The sequence below is a fragment of the Melitaea cinxia genome, chromosome 5, assembly GCF_905220565.1.
Source record: "Melitaea cinxia chromosome 5, ilMelCinx1.1, whole genome shotgun sequence".
NCBI classification, from domain to species: domain Eukaryota; kingdom Metazoa; phylum Arthropoda; class Insecta; order Lepidoptera; family Nymphalidae; genus Melitaea; species Melitaea cinxia.
The window spans coordinates 8,233,512-8,261,174 of NC_059398.1; the positions used below are offsets into that span (position 1 = coordinate 8,233,512).

The following is a 27,663-nucleotide window of genomic DNA, read 5'->3' on the forward strand; positions in this document are numbered from 1 at the left end:
TCCCGTGGGTGTCGTAAGAGGCGACTAAGGGATAACACAGTTCCACTACACTACCACCTTGGAACTAAAAAAGCCGACCGACGGCGGGATAACCATCCAACTGCTGGTTTTGAAATAGCCTGGCCGAAAACGGGCAGCAGCGTCTTCGGTGCGACAAAGACAGCCCTGCGGTCACCTACCCGCTTGCCCAGCGTGGTGACTATAGACAAAACACATGAGTTCACTCCATTTTTGGCGCGAACTTGTGGAGGCCTATGTCTAGCAGTGGACTGTATTAGATTGAAGTGAATATTTTTAAGACACTGAACTCATATTCATATATGGGGCATAGTCCTCGTCATGGCGTACATAATATTTCTTTGCATTGGTGAAACTGTTGCTCACCGATAACAAGTGGCATTAAGCTAAGATCAACTTGATATAAAGTTGCTATTGTAATTTAAACACTTATTGCTTTTTAATCGACTAATAAAATGCAATATGTAGGTATCACGATGTTACATTGTCTGCTCCCCTGATTCGTTCGTCCAATTGCTATAGCGTAGATTTGAAGCTGAGTACAAAAATATCGTATTTTCTTTCACGAAATCGTACTAATAGTCTTCTTAAACTTGTATTAAAATAAAATAATAATTGTGTTTGATGGCAAACAAAAAAAAACCGACTTCAATTTCATCGACAAGTAATACAACGTAGGTAGACGAAAAAATAGTCAAGTAGTATCAAAGATTACTCCAGATGTCGTAATCAGATCTTAATGACATTAAAATGTGACCACATGATAATAAACATAGGCTTTCGATTAAATTAAAAATCATCAAAATCGGTACCCAGTAAAAATTTATGCGGATTTTCGAGGATTTCCCCCGATTTCTCTGAGATCCCATCATGAGATCCTGGTTTCCTTATCATGGTACGACACTTCGATGTCACCTTTCCAACAAAAGAAGAATTATTAAAATCGGTTCATAAACAACGAAGTTATCCTCGAACTTAGATACACACTCCTTTTTGAAGTCGGTAAAAAAATACAATTACATTCAAATTCTTTGAAAAAAAAAAGAAAATTTGTATATCTTAGAAATAAAGAAAAATAGTACAATTAATTCAATTCCTTTTAATTTAATTGAACTTCATTTCATTAAATTTGAAAGAAAAATTATAGAACATAGCTAGCATAGCTTTCTGTTTATATAGATTATCGACTTGGCTATTACGTTTTTTTTGTGGTAAAAAAGTGTAATAAATTACACATATACATATAGTCGATCCTTGTTTAATTTTTACAGATACCTAACTTACCTAAAGACTCAGCAATTTTTATCTGTCTCCGTCGCGGAAACGGAATCGTGGCTTCCGTAGAATGCAGATATGTACGTAAAGTTAAGTAGCACATTTTACGGCGCGTTTTTCATCCGCGTTGGACGGGGTTAATTATGTGCCGTAGCATATCCAAACTAGGGCCATATAGAACTTCTTTTAAACGAATAACAAGCCATCAATCAAGCTTGTCTTATGTAAAAAATCACTGGCATTGCATTTTTTGAACCTAGCTCACAGTTCTCCTTTCCACGATTGCCGACTGAAATGGAGATAAAGTCAGTAACTATTTCAAGGTACTAAAATAAAAAATCTAACAAGCTTTAACTTCCCAATATAGCAATGGACATCTTTTGAATGATTGAAAAGGTTCGGTGAGAACAAACGAATTTCACCATCAATCAATGACCATTTCTGGTATAACAATGTTGTTACACGATTGCAATTTAAAGCTAATTAATAATTGTTTTTATCAGTTAAAATTAATAAAATTATGACAAAGTTTATGTTAATCTTATTTTATTTTAAAATGTATTCCAACTAGAAATTCTTATATCTTCTAAATTAAACTTATAATTATGAAACTGTTACTTACACAATTATGTTTATAAGAAAACTAGATTTAGAACATTCAATCAGAAAATGTCCGGCTTAACACAGAATCCATAAATTTTAAGAGGGTATTGTTGAATTTATAGTAGGTTCTTCTCAGCAAAATCTACAATTCGAATCCGCTGGTAGCTTCACGTTAACATAATACATTATTGTACAGTGACAATTCAAAATTGCTTTTAAAGCCTACTTGAATTAAGTAATTTTTGATTTGGTTTGGTTTCAATGTACTACGAGTAGTAAAGGTTCGCTGACATTTTAGTAAATATCGTAAGAATTATGTTGGTATAATATACCTACTACTTATTTTTTCCGTAAATAACCATATGATACAGAAGAGTACTTAATAACTAAAATAATGAAATAAAAGTTTTATCTACTATATAAAATAAATCTCGTGTCACAATGTTTGTCCTAAATGGACTCCTAACCTACTTAACCGATTTTAGTCAAATTTGCACACCGTGTGCAGTTTGATCCAACTTAAAAGATAGGCTATATTTTATTTTGATATATTATGTTATTATTATATTTCAGAAAAAAATAAGGTGATACGAAGTTCGCCAGGTCAGCTAGTCTACTATATAAAAAAGTAGAAAAAGTCGCTTGTTTTTGCAAACTTAATGCTACGGACTTTGTAGTGTAGGTACTAACGTTTGTCTACTGGTGACTACGATCGAAAGCATAAGACGAAAAAAACTGGTTTTTTGTTAGGTACATGTAACAAAAGTATAAAAGCAAATGAATTTCCTTTAAAAAAATAATACTCTGTATTTTTTCCATCTCCATATTTACAGCTAAAATTAACCTATCCGTCAATGCTGAAATAGCGGGAGTAAAGTACAATTAATTCAAAATAAATGCCTAAGTCATTAAAACACAAATGTAGCATATAGCGATCATTTATATGATGATGACAATTTAATCATCGGTTAATTTCGATTACACGGGTTAAATCAAACGTCCAGGAATTTAAAATACAGAAAATCATTTATTTTCTAGTACAGGTTTTGTACATTTCCTTAACATATAAAATACTAGCTGACCTAGCAAACTGCGTACCGCTTTATTTTTTTTTTCTTAAATATAATAAATACATATATCAAAATAAAATATAGCGTGTCTTTCAAGTTGGATCAAACTGCACCCAAATTTTATTAAAATAATTTAGAAGTCCATCGCGGACAAACAACGTGACGCGTAATATATGTATATTAAGAAGATTACTATTATAATTTTCATTTTCAGACAATTATTAATCTAGATTCTGGTAACTTATTATTAAATTGATTCAAAGACAATATTTTTTAGCACATGCTACAGAAAAAATTCAGAAGGTGTAGTTAATAATTGTGTTTGCTAGCAAACGGAAAAAAAAACGACTTCAATTACATCGACAAGTGATCATCAATCAAAGATTACTCAAAAATTAGTCATCAGATCTCGATCAAATTTAAATGGGACCATAAGACAAGCATCCGCTTCCGATTAAAACAAGAATAATCAAAATTATTTATAAAGAATAAACTGGTACCCTATATAGCTAATGCAGCTCACTGCGTTATAATAGATGTATCCACGTAACAACCTTTGATCGATATCGGACCACATGACACGCAATACCTTTTAATTTAAAAAAAAAATCATCGAAATCGGTCCAATCAGTAAAAAGTTCTGAAGTAACATACAAAAAAAAAAAACACAACCGAATTGAGAACCTCCTCTTTTTTTGGAAAACGATTAAAAAGTATCAATATACCGCAACTATTAGAGACTACAATTCGCGACTAGCTAGCGACGAATTGTAGCACTGCTTGTTAAATTTCACGTTTCCGAGTATTATATATGAAAATAACCGAAAGTTACAACTTAAAAACTATTAACAATACTGCCAACCCTTTTTACTGACAGTTACAACAAGTTTAGCTTACAACCAAGAGTTATTCCGTAATTAAAATGTCCATGTTTAAAATCCTATCGTATACTGTAAAAGTAACTACTTTATTTGTAAAGGCAAATGTTTTATCTTTTTTTAATTGAAGAACGATAAATGTAGTTACAAAATTTCAATGGACAGATACTCTTACCCGAAAAAGCAATAATGTCACTCTATCACCCAATCGTGATATGACTTTTGAAGTTATTGGTGTAAGCATCCTTATACTTTATTCATGTAATTATTTTGTCATATCACGTCCACACATCTCATCTCAAACTTAACTTCGGTGCCGACCTCTTGAAAGTGGATCATCTCGGAAATGGCTGCTGAGAACTGGGAAACTTGTACCGTCTGTTGAAATTACACTGACTTGTCTTTTTTAGATGATGCGATCGATTAGCACCTTTAGGTTAGGTATAATTGTTAAATTGTAACTTTAGCGACAATGTCGCGACTTCAAATACATTGACAAGTAATACAATGTAGCTAAACGAAAAAATAGTCAAGTAAATAGGCATTATTAGATATATCTCGAAAAGTACTTGTCAGACCTCAATTAAATTTAAATAAGACCACATTACACGCACCACCTTTCGATTTAAAAAAAGTCATCGAAATCAGTCCACCCAGTCAAAAGTGCTGAGATAACATACATAAAAAATACAATCAAATTGAGAACCTCCTCTTTTTGGAAGTCGGCTAGAAATACAAATAAATTTAATGTTAATATATTTTTTATTTTCATTTTACAAAGTTCAATATATGGCATTAACATTTGAATAGAATTTCGGGCATATGGCCACCGCAACACTTTTTCGAGCATTGCTAGTCGTACCTTTGTCACGAATAAGGCATTTAAGACGCCAATTTTTGACGGTTTGTCAGGATAATGATTTCACGTGACCCTACAGAAAATAATCAAGATATGTTAAATCGCACAACCTTTGAGGCTAATTAACAAACCATTTCTCGAAATCAAGATGTCGCAAAATTTTGATTGCAACAAGTCGATGGTTACGCTCGCCTTATGGAACATACCACTGTCTTGTTAAAATTATATGTCGCACGGAAAATTTTAATCTGTATTTAAAAAAAATCACTTATTACGTTACTCATAAAAGGTGATGAACCAGTAATTTTAGATCTTCAGCCACTCTTTCCTTATAGCAGCGATATTCACTTCATTACGCACATTCCTTCAACGTGTTGGTGTTATCGTATCATTTGGAGAGTACCTATGTGTTATGAAATTTTTCTAGAGTTTGAAGGATAAAAAAATATTTAGAAAAACGTTAACATTATATGAAACCGTTGTTGGGACATCCTTTTAAGTAAGTGTTTTACCTGTGTCAGGAAGTTCCGCTCCTCCATATATATAATTTTAAAATTAAAATTTAATATTATCACAATTCAATCACATAAAAATAATTTATTTATTATTTTTTCTGTGTGTATACCACGGTGTACACACTCGGATGATTTAGTGCGCCATAAAAATCACGAATTCGTCTATAAGTTACACAAATTCATGACTGATTGTGAAAGTGATTCTGGATAATTTGGTAGCATTTTTCCAGCGTCAATCTATTTATAATAATTTACCAGAGTTTACTGATCATAATTTTTTTAAAGTAAGTGCGGTATGACTTTTGCGTTTGACATAAAAACCTTTCGGTTGTACTATCAAACTTAAAAAAACGTCCATTAATTATATCTTTAACATTTTTAACCGACTTCAAAAAAGGAGGAGATTACTCAATTCGACCGTATATATATTTTTTATATACGTATGTTCGGGAATAACTTCGTTGTTTATCAACCGATTTTGATAATTCTTTTTTTGTTGAAAACCAGGATCTGATGATGGAATCCCAGAGAAGTCGAGGGAAAACCTCGTAAATCGTAGTGACAACTAGTGCGTTTGTTAATTTTTTTTTCATCTACTTACGTTGTTATGACTTGTCAATGTAATTGAAGTCGGTTTTTCTTCGTTTGCGAGCCAACAATTATTATTATAATAACCAGTAATTTTGTCGTACTATCCTAATTACTGCTCACTTAATTGACTGCTACTTTATTATAATATTACATAACAGTTGTTTTAAGTAATAGTAAGTAATAAACATATTTTAATAAAATTTGAATGTCTACATTGATTCACGGAAATGAGAAAATGACATCAATTTACATCTTTATTGGCATTTAAGGCATATTTATATACAAAAATCTATTTCAGTAGGTATACCTAATTACAAAACAACATTGTACTTTTTTCGGGCGTCGGGATCTCAAATGAAAAATTAGTTAATGGATTTTTCTAGACTTTTACTCATATGATATTGATTAATTTTAGAAGTAATCAATTTAAGTCCGACTAGAATTATATAGCAAAACATTTTATTGTACAACGTAAGCACGATTATATAGTTACGATTAGTTTTGATTGATTTAGTAAACTAATAATGTTAAAGGCTATAGTGTATAATATTGACTAACTTAGTAAGTTTGTTAAACGCAAACAGTAGGTAGGTAGGTATATACTAATATTGACAATCAAAATATTTGCTCAGTGTATTTGATTATTAAGGTAATATTAAATTGAAAATGTTATTGATACTAAATTAAATTGATTTTAATTAATCTTTTAATAATATAATTCATTATTAATATTTGCTAGTTCTTACTTAATTTCCTTACCTTACTAGGAAGGTATAATGTACTTGCCGACAGAAGCGGTATCAGAGTGCATAAATACGGATATGTGTAATTGTAATATTTTTTTTTTGTGTTTTGTATACCTTTGTAAGCTTTTAAATTTGTAATTCTGACAATTATTAAAATATTGGATTTTGTGTCGATATTACACTTATTGTTTATTCGTTTTATACCGGAACTGTACAAATATGACGACACCATCTTCCGAATGGTTAATATTCATTTACGATTAGTATATAGTATAGTAGACGCTATCTTTGTTATATGTTTTGCAGGGTATTTACACAATAAATACTCTTATCATTTAAAGTAAAGATTCTTATGGCGGGATTTTTGTCCTATAAATATGATAATTTGTAAGTGAATGCAGTTATTGTTTAATTATTGTGCGGCTAACGTTGTTATATAACTTGTTCAATGTAGTTAAAAGTGTGTATTGTGAATGAATAACTATAGATTGGAAGTGAGAAATAAGTGTTTAATTTAGTGTTTTCAGTCTTTGTTTTACATATATTATGATAAAATATTTGTTTGTCTGGTTTTAATACATTAATCTAATATATAAAATTCTCATGTCGCGGTGTTTGTAGTTAAACTCCTCCGAAACGGCTTCACCGATTATCGAAACGGCTTGACCGATTCTCATTAAATTTTGTGTACATATTGGGTAGGTCTGAGAATCGAACAACATCTATTTTTCATCCCCCTAAATGTTAAGGGTAGTCAACCCCTAAATATTTTTTTAATTTTTAGATAAATTGTTTATTTTTTATTTTATTATGATTTGGCGTTGAAAAATACATACAACCCTAAATTTTCACCTTTCTACCACCAACGCCTATTTTTAAACAGCGTTTAGCGGCAAGACAACGTATGCCGAGTCAGCTACCTAGTAGATATGTAAAAAGATGGTATGTTTGAGAGATACGATAGATATTAAAATTTGTAAAAGTAGGGATTCTATCATTTTGAGTTAACCAGTGAATACCTATGTATAATTTTAGAACTTTATTAAAGAAAAATACATTTAGTATGTTTTGCCCTCCCCCACCTCGTGTGCCGAGATATAATTGTGCAATTTTACATTTTTATTGGTAAGCTTAATAATGATATTTAGGTCTCTTGACCGTACCAAAAATCTATATTCTATATCTATATACAAATCAATAAAATTGGAGTCTGTTTTTTATATTAAAAGAACCGCTTTTTACTAAATGCATATGGATGTATACAAAGTGCATATACCAATATAACATTTTTTACAATTTTTGTTTGTCTTTCTGTCTGTTTGTTCCGAAATCTCTGAAACGGCTGGACCGCATTTGACGGGACTTTCACTGGCAGATAGCTGATATTACGAGGACTAACTTAGGCTACTTTTATTTTAGAATTTTATTTATTTTATAACTCATCAACTGTCCAAAATTCAACAACCTATATCAGCTCTTGCTTTTCGTAATGTAATTATATCATTTACCTCAAATTTTAAAGATTTTGGTGTGACATTGCATTACTCGACGACGCGTTGGCGCCACGCTCACAGCACTGGTTTGTGGCTGCTGCACGGGTGTTTGCAGGTTCGATCGCCGCACATGACAAACATTTTCATTGGTCATACAGATGTTTGCCGTGGTCTGGGTGTTTGTGCAGTCCTTGTGGATAGGTACACGGTATCGAATACAAAGTATCGATACTGTACTCCTGAGTACTATAGAAAAAAAATCGTACTCATAAAAGTATCGATAAAATGTATCGATACTTCTAGGTATGGAGTACTTTTGTGCCGACTTCCACAAAAAAAATTGTGATCCTTCTCCTACATGGGGAAAGAGGCCTATGCCTTGTAATGGGATATTACAGGCTAAAGCGATTGGATTATTCTTTGAGCTGGGCAAGACAAATTAGTAAAGTATCTCGTAACTTTTATGCCTCCTTTCATTTCAAATTTTTAACATGCGCTTTAAAAACTTTCTCCCACGAAGGCTAAGATTACACTGGCAAACTATTTCCTTTTACCTATTATTGATTACGGCGATGCGTGCTACCCAGATTTAATCTCATCATTACAGCCTATCACAGTCCACTGCTGGACATAGGCCTCCATAAGCTTACGCCAAAAATAGCGTGAACTCATGTGTTTTGCCCATACTCACCACGCTGGGCAGGCGGGTTGGTGACCGCAGTGCTAGCTTTGTCGCACCGAAGACGCTGCTGCCCGTCTTCGGCCTGTGTATTTCAAAGCTAGCAGTTGGATGGTTATCCCGTCACCAGTCGGCTTTTTAAGTTCCAATGTGGTAGTGGAACTGTGTTATCCCTTAGTCGCCTCTTACGACACCCACGGGAAGAGAGGGGGTGGCTTAATTCTTTAGTGCCGTAGCCACACAGTACACAGATTTAATCTAAAAGCTTCTAATCAAGTTGCAAAATTGAAAAATACTTGTATAGGCTTCATTTATAGGCTGCCCAAATACGACCATTTATTTCATCTTACGAATCCCGACTCCAACAGAAAACGGTGAAATTTATGAATTCTCCGTACTCCTTATTTTTTAATTTCCAGCCCTTTTTATTTAAAATCTAAATTTAATTTTCTTTCTAACACTCATTAATTATAGGGGCTTATGTTCCTCATAAAGCCTCATTGTTTTCATACCTTCTCACAAATCTAGTTTTAGGTTAAATTCTTTCATAGTCAGTGCCATTAGTCTTAGTGGCGTATCTTAAGATTCAGCGCCCTAGGCCAGTAAAGTTTGCCGGCTCATATATTAAGGGGAAAAGGCAAAAGCAGCGGGATGTGACTTTTCGGATAAAAATATTTTCTATGTAAATTAAATGGATTAATATAACTGATTAATATAATAGTAGTAGTAGCACTACTGTTTGTTTATATTTTTTTATTATTGTAAATCCTACATCAACGCTGTTTTTTATTTTTATTTTGTACGTCTTAAGGTTGGCTCGTAGATAAGGCTGTATGGTTTTAAGTCTGCCTTTTGCCCAACGTATTATTTTAAGTTGTGTAATAAAGTTTAAATATACACATAATACTTTCCAATAAAATCAACGAAACGACATAAAATAGTTATGACAATTTATAAAATATTATCTTAATTAATGTTCGCTCCTAACACTTGTATAGTCAATGCACCAACAAAACAATTCTTAACCTTTAATTTTATAAGTTAATATCGGTATGCAGTACAAGAAGAATGGGGTGATATATTTATAACAACATCAACTTATAATGTCTCTTTCTTAATAATCTGTCGTGTCCAAACAACAGGTGTTGTACTTTTGTAAGTTATAAAAAAATTAATACCTTACATATGAGCTTCAATTTGTTACAAAAATGGTCTACACATTCTTAAAATTGATGTTAATAAAACAATACATCAAATTAACATAGATAGATAGATTTTATTTCTGTCTGATGTGTGTGTATAGATTAAATTTTTGCCACGGTAATTTTCTCTATAAACTATTATTTTTATAGTAGTTAGTCGCAGACTAACGCACAAGCATTTATTAATTTTTTTAAACTGGCAACACATTTTTGACTGGTTACTAATAATCTGTGGCTGTAGATTCTAGTTGGAAATGTTGAAACCACGCAGTGTTACCAACCCTACTGTTTTAACAGTAGATTTGCTGTTTTTACATTGATGCCTCTGTTTTCTGTTTCTTTCCTAATTTTTACTGTTTTGTAATTAGTGTTCAGCGTTGTCTATTAAACTATGTAATATATTTAGATGACCACTAAATAATAATAAATAAAGATACCAGATGGTAGTATTTACTCTTGTCGGGAGTCGAGGGAATTCCTCGACCAGTCTTATGTGATTGACATTCTTTTATAGACGGGGAAATCATGTACATGTATATAAAATTTAACAACAATATGTATGATTTTAAAAAGAAAAGTGAGTCTGAAAATACTAAAGATGAGGCAATTGAAGATGAAAGTGGAAAATAATGTTACTTTAACAATGTATGTGAGTTATACGAGGAAAGTATGAAATCTGCCTTTTTTACATTATCTCCTGTTTTCTCCTGTTTTTTTATTGGTGATCTGCTATTTTTTAGTTTCTTGGGGTTGGCAACACAGAAACCACGTCTTTATTATAGTCTGTGGTCTGTGGTTAAAATACAATATTGATGGATAGTTCATGGCTTGTTCATGGCTTGCCGGCTATTTATTTTAACACTACTAGTTTAGTTTTTGTAAAAGTTCTAAGTAAAATAATGTTTTGAGTTATAAGAACTTTATAATTTATTACTGAACTATTACTACTCTCATTGTAGTTAATAATCTCAAATGTTCAGTATGTCTCGCGAATTAATAAATTTCTTTTTATTGACTTTATGCTTGTTAAAAAAAGCTACTGGATTAGGTGAAATAATATATGCCATAAATGCAGGAGGTCCAGCTCATACTGACATATACGGCGTTCATTATGAAAAGGATCCTTTACAAGGAAGAGTAGGCACTGCTTCCGACTATGGAAAACAACTTGTTATGATAGGAAGAGTCAATAACAAAGATGAAATATTATATCAGACTGAGAGGTACCACCACAGCACTTTCGGTTACGACATTCCGGCTAATAAAGATGGGGATTATGTGTTAGTACTCAAGTTTAGTGAAGTGTACTTTAATTCACCAAATATGAAAGTATTTGATGTTGTTCTAAACGGAGATCATACAATAGTAGCAGATTTAGATATATATGACAAAGTCGGTCGCGGAGTAGCCCACGATGAATATGTACCATATTCTATTAAAAATGGTAAATTGTATTATAATGACGAGGAATCAGATATAAGAGGAGGTAAAATTAAAGTTGAATTTATTAAAGGTTATAGAGATAATCCAAAGATTAATGCTTTGTATGTCATGAGGGGTACAATCGATGAAGTACCCAAGCTACCTCCAATTGTATGGCCTGAGACCGAACCCGAAGAACCTAGAGAAGAAGTAGAAGAGAAGACAACGACAAAGTCTCGTAGAGCAAGTGGTCCTAAGCAACCAGATCCTTATTCGTTGGAAAATCATTCTATATTGATTCCACTCTTTATTACAATTGGTGCTTTCGTTCCATTACTGTTTTGTCTCTGTAAACTATAACACCAATAACTTTGTGTTGTTGTTAATATATGTTTTATACGCTGTAAAATCATATTTGTACTGCTTTTTTTATTATGTTTTAAGTTGAAATAATGTTTCCTAAATTATTAAAGCTCAAGCCAAATAGTACAAATCATAATGAACTAGTACCCGTCCCACATAAAATATATACTTCTTAACAAACGATATGCACAATTCATTGCACTTGCACATAATGCATTAAAAACTTATTTAAATAATTCTTGTTTTTTATTACCATTTCCACACACTGTCAAATCCTCTTATATATATTTTTTTTAATATTTATTGCAAAACAAATATACATACATGTATACTTTAAAGTGATTGACTATGTATAGATCCTCACTATGCTCTCTAATGCTTACAAATTGCTATAACACTATTACTGAATAAAGTTAATGCAAGTCCACACAACATAAAATGCTTCCTACATAATAATTGAAACAATAAACAATTGTTTAAAACAAGATCATAAAAGAACTTGCCTTCATAAGATTATACTATTTAAGAGTTTATCCATTGTTGCTGTAAATCTACTTTTATAAGTATCTCCTAAATTTTTAATAATTAGTTTTTGGTATTTACAGATTTGTAAAAATTATCATATTTACTGTCTTAATCACATAATTTAGTCTATCTTTAAAACAAAAAAAAAATACATTTAATTTGCTTTCATCTTAATATTAAAACAAACTTTTTCAGCTTCAAACATAAACTTGAATAAAGTGTACTTCATTTTTTAACCTTTTTAGTAATATTTGATTTATTTAAATTTGTAATTATTATTCAAAAAATAGTAACAAATATCTTAAAGGTAATTAGTACAGTATATACACCAGTTGCGCCCGGTGGTTTCGGCCGCGGTAGCTTCACAATTTATAATGATAATTTGGTAATCATGCACTAACAGCTTCATTATTAGCCCAAGAACCTGTTTGGAAACAGAATCCTCTTGTGTTGTTGTTTATGTTTGCCGAAAACTTGGGGAGGCCTATGTTCAGCAGTGAACTGCGAGGCTGAAGAGGGAGAAATAGAATTCTAATAAACTAACCGCTTACTTAAAAATGTCAAGTTTTTATTCAAACTTTCATACCCAAATTAAATCTATGTATTAATACCTAAGTGAAGCAAAACTTTGTACCCCTCTTTACGAAAATTGCGCGGACGGAGGAGTATGAAATTTCGTACACTTATAGTTTATATAGAGAATGCTATTTTTTTTTAATTATGCATAAAAATATATTAAATCAATAAAAAAACATTACACAACTACCACGTATTTGACGCACACGCATATTATAGGTACCTACACTTTTGTTGATTGTCAAAATCTGTAGTCAAATTGATTTTTTTTTAAAGGTTCTTTATTTTCATAATTTTTTGGTTTTTTTTTATTTTAAATTTTTAATTATAGTCGAACTTCGACCTCTGGGCGACAAGTAGTTTATGTAATTCCGCAAAATTTAAACCACAATTTTACTGTTTTACACGAAATACTCATAAAATTCCTCTTTTGAGCTTATGTCTCCTACTCATCTGTCTCATTGAGGTAGAGCACTGCAGGAAATAATTCCTTCTCAAAATCTGGAACAGCCCGTTTGGAGAAGTACCGCAACCTTATAGAAGATCACAGCTAAATAACACTGATTTCAAGCAGTGTTGTGTTCTCTTAAGAGCCGAGCTTCTGGGGTCAGGATCGGCCGTGGTGGAGATATTTGTTTGGAAAAAGTGTAAAAAAATCTTAAAAAGGCCTCAAGTCTTAATAAGACTTTAAAAATAAAAAGTCTTTACAACTCTGTAAAACTGAAAAGATCATTTATTTCGGAGTCCGAACTTATTACTTTAAAAGTCTTATTAAGACTTATGAAGTTTTTTTCAAACAAAAATTTCCACCAGTCGGCAAACCTGCTGAAAATTCCAAATAAAAAACGATGATTTGCATGGGAAATTATTGTAAACTATTGTAACAGATAGAACTATCTGGAACCCAGATAGCCCAGATAAAAATTGTGTGAATATTTTGGAATCCCTGTTTCAAGGACAATAGCTTACAATAACTGCCCATACAAATCATCGTTTTTCTAGTTTTGCTTTCTCTTCTAGTTTTGCAGGCATCTAGCTATAGACTATAGGCTACGGTAAACGCTTACCATCAGGCGGCGTACGACGACCTAGTCGTATAAAAAAAAAGAACCCTACGTGCAAAATTGTAACTTTATATATCTTGTACATTTCAATAAAAAATTAAATAATACTGAGAGTATATATAAGTAATTCGAGTAGGTTTGTTGGAATTAATCTCTGATTATATTCTAAATATTGTAGGTTGTATTTCAATTCCGTATCTAGGAGTTAAAAGTTTAAAATTAACTTGATATAACAAGTTACAGGAAAAAGCACTATTGCACCGCTTTGTCCACGTAGTAGGTACATACGCTGACGTTACGGAAAGTGATACATTAATTCAAAGTAGATAGTACCAGTACATTTAAGTCTTTAGCAGCATTAATTAGCTATACGAGTTCTTAAAGTATTCATTAAGAACAAAACAAAATTATATTGTAAAGTGTAACTACCCGAAGATACTTAGGTATAGTCATTAAATTATATTTTGAGCTGTAGTTCCTGGAACATTTTGTTTGTGGTTGTTGTTACAAAAAAAAAAATCTTAATTAAAAAGGTGAAAATATTTGGTATCTATAATTATATCAAAAAATTATTTAGATAGTAGGTAGGTATACCGATTTCCAAAGGTTGAGTACAAAAAACTAGAAAGTTTACGTCGGTGGGGTAAGGTTACAATAAAAAATTGTTTTTGTTCTCAAACAAAAAAACAAAAAACTTCAATTTCGCATTATTAGGTATAACTCAAAAATTACTCGTGAAACTTCACTTAAATGTTAATGATGTGTGGTCACACGGTAAGCACCAACTTTTGAATAAAAAACAATCATCGAAATCAGTACAACCAGTAAAAAGCTATGAGTTTACACACATCGTTAGGTACAAAATATGTAAAGCAGTTAGTTTCCTATAGGCACAAAATATGTTTACAGTAGAATTTAAACCGTATATTTAGGTACTCAAAAATAAGTTTAAAACACGAACAAAGGCTTTATTATTTATTGATTCGTCTTTAAATCACAAAAAGTATGACAAATACAAATATTTCACATATAGTTAAATTAACATTCCATATTCAATAAAATGATATAATTATGGGTTGTCATTGCTCTTATTTTCTCTTCTCAATTTTAATTTTTGGGATAATTTCACTAACTTCATTAACCTGCAAGTTAACAAAGTAATTTTTTAATCCTAAAATAGCTTTACTTTCATAATAGTATCTATAATGAAATCTATAATACGATAATATTTGGAACCAGATCTTTCACTCAATTTCATAAACCTATTATTAAAACATGGACAAATGCAGACGAGATTCTCATTGATCTCATCACTCGGTATCTACTTATTTAAAAATGATTTTGAATCATAAATTATACAAAAAATATTTTTTACACTATTAGGTACATTTAAAATACGTAATACAGCTAACATTATTAAATTATATAACATAACGCAGTCGTAAATTGTATTATGCGATAGCGACAAGAAGCTTTAAAAATAATAATCATCATCATTATACCTATTCGATTTCGTACTTACGCATTTCCGGTACTGTTGATCTTGAGCTGGCAATCACCCCTTTGATTTAATATAAATCCTCTTTTACAATTTTTAATTGTTATGTTAGAAGCTGGTTTTACAGTAACATTCTTCTGAGAATTATCGTGACTCGTATTATTTACTTCATATTTTATTGTAGTTTTTAGATCTAATGGGCTGATTGTAGTAGTTACAAAGTCTTCGGTTGTTGTTACATTTTCGTGTAACAAAGTTGCACCAAGTGTAGTTGTTGTATCACTAATTGTATTCGTTTGCGATGTAGATGTGCTTGTACTTGTAATTGGTTTTGGCGTCGTTCGATTCTGCGGTTTTATGGTCAGCTCTGAATAATCATAAGCATAATCATAATCCTGAAATTTTAATAATAAAACAATATTGATGACGTTTAGCCTTTTCAAAATAAAATATAATAATACTTAAACAAAAGTGTTACTAACCAATCCAATCAAAATAAATTTTATCGAAATAAAAAGAAATTGTAATAGAAAATAATGGGAAACATACTTAGTTAAAGTTATTATTAATGATTCGGCGATATATTAGCTAAAGCTTTCGTTTGTACACGAAAAGTATTTTATCATTAATTTATTCATCGAATTTATGTGCATAATTTCGTATGAAGTATTTAACTAATGACCATAATATTAATGTGGCTATATATGTTTAGTTAAAAGTTTTCTAAAAGCTTAGTTTATTTATTTAATCAAAAAATATATTAATGGTAAACACTCGAATATTCAAAAATATTATAATACTATGTTTACTAATTATACCTGCGCTATAAGGTTAATAAACAACAAAAGTAAAATCGAAGCTTACCACATATTCTTCTTTATTTCCTTTCATTACAGCAAAAATTTGCACATCCTTAACGTCCACTTGAACATTTAAATCGCCTGTTTGTCGTTGATCAAAGATTGAGGAATTGACACAAACCCAAAAGAGATAGAAAGGAATGTATATAAAATACATTTTATTGGAATAAAAGTTTTATTAAAGTTTAAGCTTGAATAATAAAGCTTTGATTGAGCACTGTGAGCGAGTCCCGCGAACTTGCGCAACTGGCTGAGCCGTGTCGCTTAGCGCCCTGCGTGCTTTGTGCTTCAAGTTATTTTCATCAACATAACAGTTATCTCAGTAATCGTCCGAAGGTCGTTAGCCTCCGCAAACTGCGTAAACTTTGCAAACCGTATTTGTTACCATTAAACGAATAAGTACATATGCTATTTACGACACTATATTTTGTAAATTTTATTTTATGATTAGGATATTCAATTGCGCATTGATATGCCTACATACAATAAAAGCTACATATTAAAAATTAAAGACTTTTCTTTCCGCAAAAAAAATATTTACCAAAAATACATAAAGTACTCGTATTCGAATCAAAACAGCCATAACTTAGGTATATTACTTTCGATCTATAATATTTTAAACTTATACGATACACTAGTATTAACGTTAATTATTAACATAAGTATTATAAATAAGTGATGTTCATCATAAAGTTTGTGACAACAACTATATCTGACTTATTAATTTGCTCTTCGAGACACGAAAAGAAAACCCAGAAGTACAAACTTTTAGACCAAAACAAATATTTATAAAATTACATCTTATATAATAATATGTACGTCTTATATAAGAATAGACCCCATGATCGTCAGCGTAATGGAACCTTTGTCACTCTTATAAACAGACAGTCATCATTTTTTAAACGACTTCCAAACAAGGAAGAGGTTCTCAATTCGAACGTTTTTTTTTTTTTTTTTTTTGTTATGTATGTTACACACAGTACTTTTGACTGGGACCGATTTCGATGATTTTTTAATCAAAATATTGCGTATGTCATGTTATCCCATTTAAATTTAATTGTGATCTAACAAGTAATTTTCGAGCTATATCTATATAATAATGCGTATTTACTTGCCGTGTGGTGTCGGCCGAGTAGAATAGCACCACCCCCTTTCTTGGGGATTGTAAAAGGTGACCGAGGGATAAACCTGGCTCAAAATCATCAGGGTCCTGGAGAAGGAAAACTTCGCGAACCCGGAAACTGGAACCCAGAATGGGGTTTCTGTGAAGCATTCGCGGCATAGCTCTAAAATGCGAAAGACTCCTGCAGCCGAACTGGCTCCACACGTACCGACATATCGTTCCTGTGGGCCTAGCCAGTGAGGTCGAGAGGGTGGCAGAGAGCTTAGGCAACTCTGCGTTTTCCTGAAGAGTGTCCTAGGCGGCACAGCGTCTGTCTGACACTGTCTAAATCGTCTGCAATAGACGGCCAATGATGATGATGATGAATGATTTACTTGACTATTTCTTCGTCGACTTACGTTGTATTATACCGCATAACTTTTCGCCGGATGTATCGATTTTGATGATTCTTGTTTTAAACGAAAGCTGATGCTTGTCTTGCGGTAATATTTAAATTTAATCGAGATCTTCTTATTACTTTTTAAGTAATCTTTGATAAAGTGTCTTTACTTGACTATTTATTCGTCTACCTACTTTGTGCTAATTGTCGTCGTAATTGGAGTCGTTTTTTTTTCATTTTGTGAGCAAACACAATCAATTTAAACGGTTAGATTTAATCACAAGTCTTTAAAAAAGGGTTATGCATAACGGGATTTAGACGGGACAACGAGAGCTTAAGCCCCGGGATCACCACGTTATGTTTTTTTTTTAGATAATTTAACAATAATATTCCTTGATGACTAATACTTATATAATAAACACTTTTAACAGTTAAACAGTTAAGTTTAATTAGTTTGTAAGCATGTTTGTAGGTTTATAGCGGCTAATCTCTGATATAACTTTGATTTTAAAAAACATTTCACCAGACTTAGGCACTTTATTACTTCGTAGGTAAGTGTCCATAGGCTATATTTTAGTGCCATAATAATATTTTTTAGTAAAAAAAACTATATATATGTGAAACTAGTCGGAGGAGAGAGTACTATGGATGTTGATTTATCCACTTACGTTGATGTAATAGTAAGTGACACGAAAAAACAATATTACTCAAAAATGTTGTTTAAAAGATCTAAAAAAATCGTTACACTATACCTGCCAATAGATGGTCCGGGAGCCAATGAAAGATATTCATAAACAATTTACTACCAAACGAAACTTCCAAATGCATTACGGATTTATTATATTATGAATATTCGCGACCGTCAGCTGTGACTCCGTGGGTAGGGCGGGCAGAGGCAGCCTCCTTCCACGCGTGGAAAAAAAAATCATCCTCCACCATCCATTTTAAAATTTGTCGGATTATAGTTTACCTAATATCTTGAAGGAAAAATAAAGTCAGCTGACCATGACATGGTGAATTATACGTCAGCTTTATATGCTACTATGAATGAAAATTAATGTCAGCTGGCTGTATCTCGGTGGAAAGTTCGTCAACTGGTACCTTGAATGATGTATGGCGCAACAACTGGGATCGACGGCTTAACGTGCTCTCCGGGGTACGGTGGAGAGAGCTATAAGGACTGCACAAACAACAAAGCCGTCAAACATTTATATGGCCAATACAAATGTTAGTCATGTGCGGGGTTCGAACCCCGCAACCGCTAGCGCTACAACCACAAAAAAGTGCTGTGACCTTTGCGCCAACGCATTGTCAAAGATTATAAACTTCTATAATAATAAACAAAAGAGTATATATGCTTAGTGTGTCAAATACATGGTAGTGTGCGTAATGTTTCTTATTGATTTAATGTATTTTATGCATAATTTAAAAAAAATTACATTCTGCACTCCTTCTCTATGTAAACTATAAGTTTGCAAAATTTCATACTCCTGCGTCCGCGCAATTTTCGTAAAAAGTAGTGCAAAGTTTTTGCCTCACGTATTAAGACAGTGTAGGACTTAATATTAGGTACATTAACTAGACCTATATCAAGCAGATTAATTTTGTTAACAATTATGAAGGCCTGTATTTCCAGTTCGATCCGCACACATTCCGTGAGTATGTGAGACTACACTTTCCCTACAAGGCTAATTTGCAAAGCTATTGAAGGGAATGTTCCCAGATCGAAGTCGAAAAGCCGTGACTAAATCATTTATTTTTAATTTTAAGTCTGAAAACCATGATGTAAGCGGAAGTGAAGGTTGAACGCTTTGATACCAAGTCTTTTGTGAGCGATCGGACATCAAAATTCTCGTTCCAAGTATTATTGCATTTTATTTTAACCAATCTTGTAAGCTCACTGAAATATGGAAGTCCATTAAAAGGTAACATCTACGTACACAAGCCTCTTTTGCAATCAAGTCAACATCTTGATTTCCAATTTGCCTTGTGTGAAGTGGAACCAACTGTAATTTTAATTTTTTATTTTGACTGGACATGATATTTATTGATTTCATTAAATCATACACAATAGGTGCTCCCCTAACAACTGTTGTACATTTTAAAAGATGCTGTAATATTTATACAAACATAACATTCATTGTTGGCACTTTTTAAATTTATCAAAATCAAGTAATTAGCTGGTACCATAGAATCTATATAAGCAATCACTTGACCTATAGCTGCAGTTCTATTTGCATTATAGATATAGCTTTCTAGTCCGCCTAGAATAGTGACTTTGTACGGCATTTTTTGGAAATAAAATTTTCCAAGATTTTCCAAAATTAACCAAAAGATATATGGTTTATTTTGAACATCAAAATCGTTCTAATATTGTGTCTCTTGTCACAAATTTATAAAATATTCACAAAAACCTTACACATTTCCATACAAACTTCCATCCTCTGTTCCCTATTGTTATTTTACACCCATGAGGATAAAACCTTTATTGACCTTAACCTTAAATGTCATATGTATTTATATCTAATTAGCAGCGTAAGAAATAAGTTCTAAGCTTCTAGCTGTAAAAATGGCGATACTCCCATACAACTTTTCATTCCCACCTTTCAACCCCTTACACTCCTTTATCGTATAAAAATGTAGCCTGTGTCATTTCAAAGGTTCAAGACTAGCTGTGTACCAAATTTCATTTAAATCGGTTCAGTAGTCTTGGCGTGAAAGCGCGACAGACAGACAGACAGAGTTATTTACCCTGTATAATATTAAAATAAGGATTGTGGTTTACTTGAATATACTGACACGCATTTCTAATAATAAACTAAAAAAAGCCATTCCTGATTCTACACTTCTGTTACAGTTATCGATAGAAATTCGATAAGTCTACATATTTCTTATTCAAATACGTCATACATATATTTTTGAGATTAATAGGATTATATCGACGCTTGAAAGGCAATCCTTACTAACCGACATAAATCTGTAAAATGAGTTATATATACCATTCGAATCGCCATTTTTTTCTGCGTCTTTTGGTCTATATCTCATAGCTCTACGATGAGTTTTGTTGTCGCTTAGATATTGCGTGATTTCGGTCAGATCTACATTTTTTGCTTACTAAACAACCAAAAAAAGGCTATTTTAAGAATATCCAGCATTTACGACATTTTTAATCTTAGGAATATAAACATAGTTGGTTTTTAACCGACTTCAAAAAAAAGGAGGAGGTTACTCAATTCGACCGTATATTTTTTTTTTAATGTATGTTCGGAGATAACTTCTTCGTTTATGAACCGATTTTGATAATTCTTTTTTTGTTGGAAAGGAGATATTCATAGTTTGGTACCATGATAAGGAAACCAGGATCTGATGATGGGATCCCAGAGAAATCGAGGGAAACTTTCAAAAATCGTAAGGGTGACTAGTAAATTTAATCATGTTTTCATTAAGTACTATAAAGCACTACTATTTAATAAAGGTCTGGAGTCGATCTGATGATGGAGAAGAAAGTTAGTCGTGGGAACTCTTTAACGATTTATAGCAATTACCTGCTGTTTGAACTTAATTCGTTTCTATTGATTAGAACTTTGCATATATATGAGTTATAAGTGCCATTAAAGTCTGATGATGGAGACGAAAGATAGTCGAGGGAACTTTTCAACGATTTATAGCAATTACCTGCTGTGTGATCATCTGTGTCGCAGGACCAGGTTTGATGATGGAGCCCATAAACACTCGAGGGAATTTCTCAACAATTTACAGCAGTTACCTTTTGCTGTTTGACGACTGCTTTGATATAATTCTGCATGTGCCGTGTCGGCGGCGCCTTAACACCGATGGTCGCGGGTTCTATTCCCGCTCGGAGTGGATATTTATGTTTATACTAATATTTATTTTCGGTCTAGTTGTTAATCCTTGTGGTTCTCCCAACCTAGCCTCGGAGAACACGCTAGGCTGTCAGTCCCGGTTGTTATTACGTACACCTGATAGCGAACTTTACTCATAGTATGTCGACGCGTTAGCGCAGCGGTGACAGCACCGGCTGTTGCGCTGGCGTTAGTAGGTTTAATCCCCGCGCACAACAGACATTTGTATTGGCCATATAGATGTTTGTCATGATCTGGGTGTTTGTGCTTGTGTATTGTGTATGTTTCCGAACCCCCGACATAAGAAAAAAAGCATCCTTGTTATGTCTACCCATTACTAAAAATTGTAAAATAAAATAATTTTTAACAAAAAAAAAACCGACTTCAAAAAGAAAACTAAAAAGTAAAAAATAAATTTACTTAGTACAAAGTAATCCGTATTTTAATTTAGTTAATCAGAAATGATTAAATAAATATTTTATAATTTTGAAGTTGGTGCCAAGTAAATACTACAAAAACCTGGCTACAATAACAAATATATTATTAGATATGTCAAAACAATAGCAGAATAATAACGGTATTCAACCTAATAGTCAATGAAACAAATTATGAAAGAAAACTGAATACAACTTACGAGTAGATACTAGAGTAGTTATTGTTTTACTTGGCACCGACTTCAAAATTATAAAATATTTATTTAATCATTTCTGATTAACTAAATTAAAATACGGATTACTTTGTACTAAGTAAATTTATTTTTTACTTTTTAGTTTCCTTTTTGAAGTCGGTTTTTTTTTTTGTTAAAAATTATTTTATCATGTATTTAATTTTTCATTTATTTGTATTTACGTATTTTCACTTGTTATGAAATTTTCCTTCGAAACCACTTAGTAGATTTTACCTACAGAACTCAATTGTAATTTATGTGGTTTATATATTTTAACTTGTTAATATATTTTGTGATAGTGTCATTTTTACAAGTTAACTTGAAATAAAGTGGAAGTATATTAGAACTTAGATATTTTTACTTGTACAACATAATATTTCTTTTTTATCCTCAGTTCCTAGTAATTATAGTAATTAAGGACAGCAATTTTAATAACCATGTAAAAAAAAATTACACTTATCATCACTCAACTAATTTTGCTGTTATATTTTACAAGAATTTCATTTGTTTAGTTTACTATTTTTAATAGTTAGTTTATTAAAAAGTCATAATTCATTTACTAAAAATGTGAGTTATATATTTTTTGAAAGTGAGCGATTAAGATGATGGTGTAATTTATAATTGCGGCTGTGATAATAATTTTCCAAGAAAAAAAATGATCTCATACTGAATACTATTGCATGATTAGTTTCATTATTTATTTTGTATGGTCGGCACTACGGCGCATATTTGTTTAATTTTCAATAAAGACGATTATTCAATAATAATTTATTTAATTTATTTTCGTGCACGATAAAATTACCTAGAGCTCTTGGTTAGGTTAGTCAGTTACGAAGTTACGTTTGGTGTAATTTTAATAACTAAGATAGAATTTCCATAACCAACCTTTTCTCTCATAGGCAATTACGTATTGTGTATCTAACACACAGTGCATTCCTATTGTGTAGGCCTAGTTAGCGTCCAAATCATAAACATTTCAGTATGAAGTCTTAAAAGACCTAAAATTCCATGTAAATTTTCCTTGTAAGAAAATCGATCTCTAGATTTTATTTGCACTTTTCTTTAAACGTAAATATATCTTTGACAAGTTGGAAAAAAAACTAATATTGATTATAAGCTCCTTGCAATGTCCCTATTTATATTTATAGGTTTGATCATTTACAATCTGGCAACTTTAACTTTGTCTAATGTCAGTAATAATGTAACGTAGAATTAAAAAAAAAATGTATGTTGTTGTACTTTATTTACAAATTACTTGGTTTAGTTAATCAATCGTTTTAAGGAAGTAATTAAAGAAGTCAGTGTGTAACTTTTAAATTTGATGTATTTTCTACTTCAACCTTTACCAAAAGAATATTATAAGATATGATAAAGTTTTGGAAAAGCGCAGGTTTGTTTTTAATAAATAGTATTACGTTTTCCGATGCAATTTTTTTTTATTATGACGTGACTTTTTTAGCAAAAGGTAAATCCGGCTGTCCAGTACGACCTCCTGAAACGAATACTACCCCAAGTATCGAAACTGTACCACTAGATACAGAAATTGATATTGACGGTAAATATTTTTGTTCTAAATATTTAACGATCCCTATGAAATATCTACATATATTATCATCAAACACACATCTATCGCTGTTTTTTTAACGATATTTATTAACATCCTAGGTATTTCATAACAAAAAAAGTAAAAAATTTAGTACCTATATTTTATTAATGTTTTTTAATATGTATGTGAATTTTTGTTTACAAAACGTCATGTATTTCTTAGTCATTTGACCAAACTAGAGATTTCTGCTAAATACTACCAAAATTAATATATAGCAAACACCTTATATATAATTTATTACCACATATATTAAATTTTTACTTGAAAAAGATAACTGTAATAAGTATTACATCATATAAATATTTTAAAATAGATTACTTTTTTTATACTGCATGGCAGTTGTAAAATGAATTTTAATATTGTATATGTAGTTTAAATAAGCTGTCTTTTATTTCAGATAACTTGAATATTTTTGAAAAAAAGTCGAAGTTATCCATTACTTTATACGATATACTTATTGAAAAAACAGCTTTTAATTATTTTGTGATGTATATGGAAAGCATAAATAAACAGTATCTAATTAAATGTTGGTTAGAATTAGAAAGTTTTAAGTTACAGTCACAGCAGATGAATAATGACAATGACAAAAGTTATCCAAAGATCAGTCAAACTAAAAGTTTGGACAATCATCCCAACGACAGCGAGCTTGATAAAAGTTGTGATAAATTTTTGTCACAAAAACTCACCTGGAAAACAAGTGCCACCAGTTTAAAAATGACCAAAGGCGAATGTTCCACGAGTTCTTGTGGAGATTTAATAGAACACTTAGATAATTATGAACTCTTTGAGGATAAAAATTTTGATATCACTGAAAGAGCAATAAGTTTATTTAAAAAATTTGTCGCTTTAGAAGCCCCATATCAACTAGATTTAACAGACAATGTAAGAAAAATAGTTATATCAAATATATGTCAGCCTGAAGGTCTAGTAAGAGAAGATTGTTTTAAACCAGTGTTGGATTCTTTATACCACCAAATTGAGAAAAATTTCTTTAGTGCATTTCAAAATAGCCCTTTTTATGCAAAGTCACAGATAGATATATTAACAAGTGGATGTATCAATCTTAAAGACATTCTATATAATGAGACAATACTGTTTTATTTCACAGAATATCTAGAACAAGAGTCTTGCAGTAATTTGCTAGAGTTTTTAATAGCAGTTATGCATTTTCGAGACAATGTTTTAAATGATCAATCAAACTCTGAATCAACTCAAAGCGATGCAATAGTACTTTATGATAAATATTTTTCTCTTCAAGCAACAAATCCAATAGGCTTTTCATCAGATATTCGTTTAAAAGTCGAAAGTGATATCTGTAGTGAAGCTGGCATATGTGGCACCTGCTTTGATATACCATACAAAACTGTATATAATACTCTAAATAAATATGTAAAAACTTTTTTAGGTTCAGAACTATACTATATATACTTATCAGAAATGATAAAATCAGTGGATCGATTGTGGTCTCCAAACTGCAAATCACATTCAGACTGCAGCAGTGAATTTAGTATAAGCAGTAAAAATACTCTCCTAGCAATGGGTGATTCTAATTTTAGAAAAAAACGTAATCATTCTGTACCTGATATGTCAATAGATTCAAATCAACTTTATAATGCTGATGCTTTATGGCAAAGGAAAAAGCATGATGGTCTAAGTCTTGGTCGTATTAACAGTTTGGGTAGGTTTGAATCTAAATTTGAACCTGATCCGGATAAAAAAGATAAATCAGTTCTTAAAAAAATGGTTAGCAAGTTTGTGCCAACAAACCCATCGAAAGTTGAAGAAGAAATGGCTTGGCAAATAGCTCATATGATTGTAAAAGATATCACCGATTTAACCATGGCTCCACCGGAAAATTATAATGATCATGTATAAAAGTGTGATAATAATTATTAGTGTATAAGTATATGTATTTTTTGTAAATAAGATATAATAATGTGTATAATATTCAGAAATATATTAAACCTAAATACAATAAAGTCTGGTTTAATTATCAGATACTACATGTCTGGTTAAGTTCCTTAAATTTTACAAAGATCTCATTACTGTATACTACTTAACACAACAACATCAAGAGTTTTTTCAATGAAAGACAAAGTTTTACTTATCTTTATTTGAGATAAAAGAAATATTACGAGTGCAACTCATTTGGGCCTTAATATTTTATAGGAGCACGACGCGAGTGTAGTTGCTAATAGCGACGCCCGTCATTGGTTATGAATTAATTTTCGCGCGCATTTTTGGCAAAAACTCATAAAATATTTCGCTGTCCCCGAGCAATAAAGCGGTAATATCAAAAATCAAATTTTACAGGAGAAATAAAAGAAGCTAATTTGTTTATAGTGCAGTGTACAGTGATCCAAAACAGACGTTCAATATGTCAAATGAAAGCTATTTTTTTTACCAATTTAAGCTTTTAAAAATAATTTTTTAAAAACAAATCGTATAATTTTTTAATGAAATAATTAAAAAAATGTATAATACAATTCATAGATGATACTATTTTAATTGCAAGATCATTAACAATTACTGTAAAGATGTTCACCGGTTTTTTGTGTTATTTTTCTTAGAGTAATGCAATAATACATAGCTTAGTCGTAAGAGAATTATCCATGCAATAAAACGGTTATTGTCATTTATTCTAACGAAATATTAATAAAAAAAACTGAATAAAATAAGAGTGATAGATTAATACTCAGAGAAGCCAAAAATTAAATAACATTAAAAAGGGTGTAACCGCCGTATACCGCTTTATTGCCCGGGGCCAGCGATTTATAAAAGTTCGGTGGGGTACAAAATTATCATAATGCGTTATCGAAACTGTTATTGTTACTTTAGAAACGAAATATTCAGATATACCTACCCACGAGTTAACGGTACATTTTAAATTAAAACACAGATATACAGTTATTTGAAAATGATTTATTTCAACATTGTGACTTCATTATAATTTGTGTTATATATTAATCTTAATCTAATTGCATAAATATAAAAATTATTGATATTTAAAGATATGTAACAAGTAAAGATGCCGCGAACATTCATATAGTACATATTTAGTAGTGCAATTACGTAAAGCCCAAAGTTTTAAAGTACATGACGCGAATGACTAGCATTAACAATTCCATATATATGTTAATTCTTCCATATCAGCTAGAAACATTTATGACTATTGGAGTTATTTATTTTAGTACACAAAAATAGTGTTAAGTTTAACTTACATCACTATACTAAGGATAGCAATTCAATGTATCACAAGCGCTTTGCCGATCCCGGAGGAGCTACTTAATTAACGTTTCTAGAGGTTTCTGTATAAATTAAAACGTTTACGTAATACAGTCTTGAATCTATAAATTTGATAATTATAATATTTTTTTGAAAACACATTAATCCTGAAACCCTTCTTAATATACAGTATTTAGTTTAATCAGTATTCGTGACATTTCTACTCATTACTATCTTTTATGCAGACGAGCAATTTTAGATCGCCCAAAAATCTCGGAATGTATATTTACAGTCTCGTTATTGCTGGTGAGCAGTTGGAAACCTAGTTTCTAAAATCTACAAATAGTATTTAAAAAATCACAATAAAAATAACCTTTAAAATTTGATTTGAGTTTCAACACTACTTATTATGTTTGAAATGTACCTATATATCGACACTTGATACGAAGAACATTCTAACTAATGAAACAATGTTTTTTAACTATACCATCAAAATACTGAGGCGAAAAAAGGTACCTTTCAATGTAATAACAAATATCATTTTTCACCCAAATTTCAACATC

The 27,663-nt window shown here is 31.3% G+C and overlaps 3 protein-coding genes across 4 annotated transcripts; 2 read left to right on the plus strand and 1 right to left on the minus strand.

Annotated features, from left to right (window-relative positions):
• Positions 1-10,895: 10,895 nt before the first annotated feature.
• On the plus strand, positions 10,896-11,950 carry LOC123654007 (malectin-A). Its single transcript, XM_045589967.1, has one exon. The coding sequence runs from the start codon at positions 10,902-10,904 to the stop codon at positions 11,709-11,711; it is 810 nt and encodes a 269-aa protein (XP_045445923.1). The 5' UTR covers positions 10,896-10,901; the 3' UTR covers positions 11,712-11,950.
• A 2,931-nt stretch (positions 11,951-14,881) lies between these two features.
• LOC123654008 lies at positions 14,882-16,510 on the minus strand. 2 transcript variants are annotated; one of them, XM_045589968.1, is made up of 3 exons: positions 16,242-16,509; positions 15,402-15,772; positions 14,882-15,021 (listed from the first exon to the last, which is right to left on the minus strand). In XM_045589968.1, exons 1-3 carry the CDS (start codon positions 16,392-16,394, stop codon positions 14,949-14,951), a joined length of 597 nt encoding a protein of 198 aa, XP_045445924.1. In that variant the 5' UTR covers positions 16,395-16,509; the 3' UTR covers positions 14,882-14,948. The 2 variants fall into 2 exon arrangements, with proteins under 2 accessions (XP_045445924.1, XP_045445925.1); XM_045589969.1 differs by having other exon boundaries at positions 14,935-15,021; positions 15,398-15,772; positions 16,242-16,510.
• A 6,937-nt stretch (positions 16,511-23,447) lies between these two features.
• LOC123654009 (A-kinase anchor protein 10, mitochondrial) lies at positions 23,448-25,850 on the plus strand. Its single transcript, XM_045589970.1, has 3 exons — positions 23,448-23,659; positions 23,729-23,824; positions 24,273-25,850. Exons 1-3 carry the CDS (start codon positions 23,635-23,637, stop codon positions 25,748-25,750), a joined length of 1,599 nt encoding a protein of 532 aa, XP_045445926.1. The 5' UTR covers positions 23,448-23,634; the 3' UTR covers positions 25,751-25,850.
• The last annotated feature ends 1,813 nt before the right edge of the window (positions 25,851-27,663 follow it).